At 42.7% G+C, this 2,187-nt stretch overlaps 1 protein-coding gene across 1 annotated transcript in view; it reads left to right on the plus strand.

Moving 5' to 3' along the window:
• Positions 1–2,187, plus strand: part of LOC106526006 (carboxyl-terminal PDZ ligand of neuronal nitric oxide synthase protein) — a gene marked incomplete in the record, with an annotated part of 267,121 nt that overhangs the window by 177,618 nt on the left and 87,316 nt on the right. Inside the window, 1 exon segment of the mRNA XM_014020429.1 lies at positions 948–1,168. Coding sequence (XP_013875883.1) covers positions 948–1,168 — 221 coding nt within the window.

The following is a 2,187-nucleotide window of genomic DNA, read 5'->3' on the forward strand; positions in this document are numbered from 1 at the left end:
CCCTCGGGCTTGGACCCCTAATTAATGGTAACATTAAAATATTGTGAACATGTAAATGGGATTTATTAACTTTAAATTTAGTGCTAAAACTTCCTGTCTTGAGTTATGATTAAAATTAATTTTTAAAGTTTTCCAGCTGTTTCAACTGATTTACATGTCCCCCATCTGCCCAGTTTTCAACCTGTCATATCATTATGGCTTCTTTAAACCCCACCCAGGCAGTCAACCTGACCAGTCACATCTTTAACAAACTCCTCCTACAAATGTCACACAGACCAATCATGTCACCAAGAACCTCCCACTCAGTGACTGCAGAGATCTTCTTCTCAAAATGGCTGCAACTTTGTAATTTCTCAGTTAAAAACTGATCTCAGTCTACAACTCGGACCTGAGTTTTTTTCAAGCAACGCCAGGCCTTACATTTGTGAAGCATTTCCTCCACACAGACACAGTTTTGTTATTGCTCCTGCCTGTGTAATCAGCCGCTCTGAGAAGTATCGGCTGAGAAGAGGCGAAGTCGAGCAGGTAACATCCGACGAGCCGAGGCAATCATGTGAGCCTCAGACAGCGTGGACAGGCAGGACAGCACGGCGCTGATAGCAGGGGAGGAAGAGGAGCGGTAATTGAGAAAAAGGTTATCAAGTGTGAGGTGATTTTTGGAGGAAGGTAGGAAGAGCTGAGGCCCCTTGTCAAGCTGTCGGCTTTAAGTAGAGGAGGACAGGATTGATAATTRGAGGAGGGGGCGGAGCCTGAACAGGGGGAGGAAGGCAACAGTGGAGGATCGTGCAGAATGAAACAACCAACGTCATTATTTAAGTGAAATAAAGTMAAATAAAGGGTTTTACATTTCAGTTCAGCTCTTGTTTCTTACTCTCCCTCATGTGTGTGTCCACCCATGTGTGTGTGTGTGTGTGTGCACATGCTCATACCTCCATGTGTGTATGCAGGCGTGCGTGCTTATCCACCTGTGTGTGTGTGCACTCTGCTCGGCCCAGCCCGAGAGCCAACAGGTGCCGAGACCACCGTGAGCGTCGTCGCAGAGGAGACGGACATCGATGCCGAAGAGGCCGTTCAGACGCCGCCGGCCGAGGACCTGAACCTGAACCGAGGCGTGACGGATCTCGATGCCACCGCCAAGACGCCCGACCTGAACCCGCCAGATTATAAGGTAAACCCCACCTGGGCATGGTGGGAAAAGCAAAGATTTAAAGTGATGTAAAGTTCATCTTATTGTTTAAATGTGTTTTCTACACGGTTTGTACAAGGGCTTGAAGTCYTTGAAAATACTTGAAGGTTTGGAAAGTGCTTGATACTCTAACAGCACAGTTTTATAATAAAACACATTTTAACAGTTGGATTAAAATCCTCGATTTGGCGTGTGAGCTCTGGAGTAGCTTTGAAGCTACTTTAAGCTGCGTTCCGCTGGTCTCGCACGTCTCCGGTGTCTCGGTGAGCGGTAGAAAACAGCATGCCAGGCGGTAGTCGTTTTAATGAACACTGGCTCGAAAACATGTTTAAAACGAGGACCAAATCCTCAAGTAGCTTCTTCAAGATCTGCAGAATGGATGGAAGAGTCTGCGCTCTCGAGCCGTGATGAAAGGTAGTGAGAGGGAATCTTAAATTTAAGCTAGTTTATGACTTTGCAGGTAAAATGCAAATTGAAGGGATTTACGTCATCYACTGCTCTTTATTACGACGRAGTATTAGGGCCACACAACGAGAATTTTTTTATTATAATTACGAAAATAAAGTCATATTATGAGAATAAAGTCATAATTTTATGAGAATAAAGTCGTAATATTACGAGAAAAAAAGTCAMTCTTATATGACGTGTCCATTTTCCATTCCTCATTTCCTGTCTGTGTACAGCCACATGTCTCTGTGTTTATGAAGCTACGTGACGACTAAATCTGTCAATACGGCTTCAGTTTATAGTTGTTTGCAAAATTTCCAAGTCCTGCTACAGATAATTCGATGCTAATGTGCTAAAAGATTAACTATTTGCTTTAAGCAGTACTAAAGAAAACTTGACAAGTTCAACATTCCTCATTTTAATGCAGTGTAATGGCATGCTTTTTCATGAAGGGTATAGTAGCCTATTACGACTTTAATTTTAGAATATTATGACTTTAATCTTGTAATATTATGACTTTATTCTCATAATGTTATGACTTTAATCTTGTAATA

Source organism: Austrofundulus limnaeus, unplaced genomic scaffold, assembly GCF_001266775.1.
Source record: "Austrofundulus limnaeus strain Quisiro unplaced genomic scaffold, Austrofundulus_limnaeus-1.0 Scaffold252, whole genome shotgun sequence".
In the NCBI taxonomy this organism is placed as follows: Eukaryota; Metazoa; Chordata; class Actinopteri; order Cyprinodontiformes; family Rivulidae; genus Austrofundulus; species Austrofundulus limnaeus.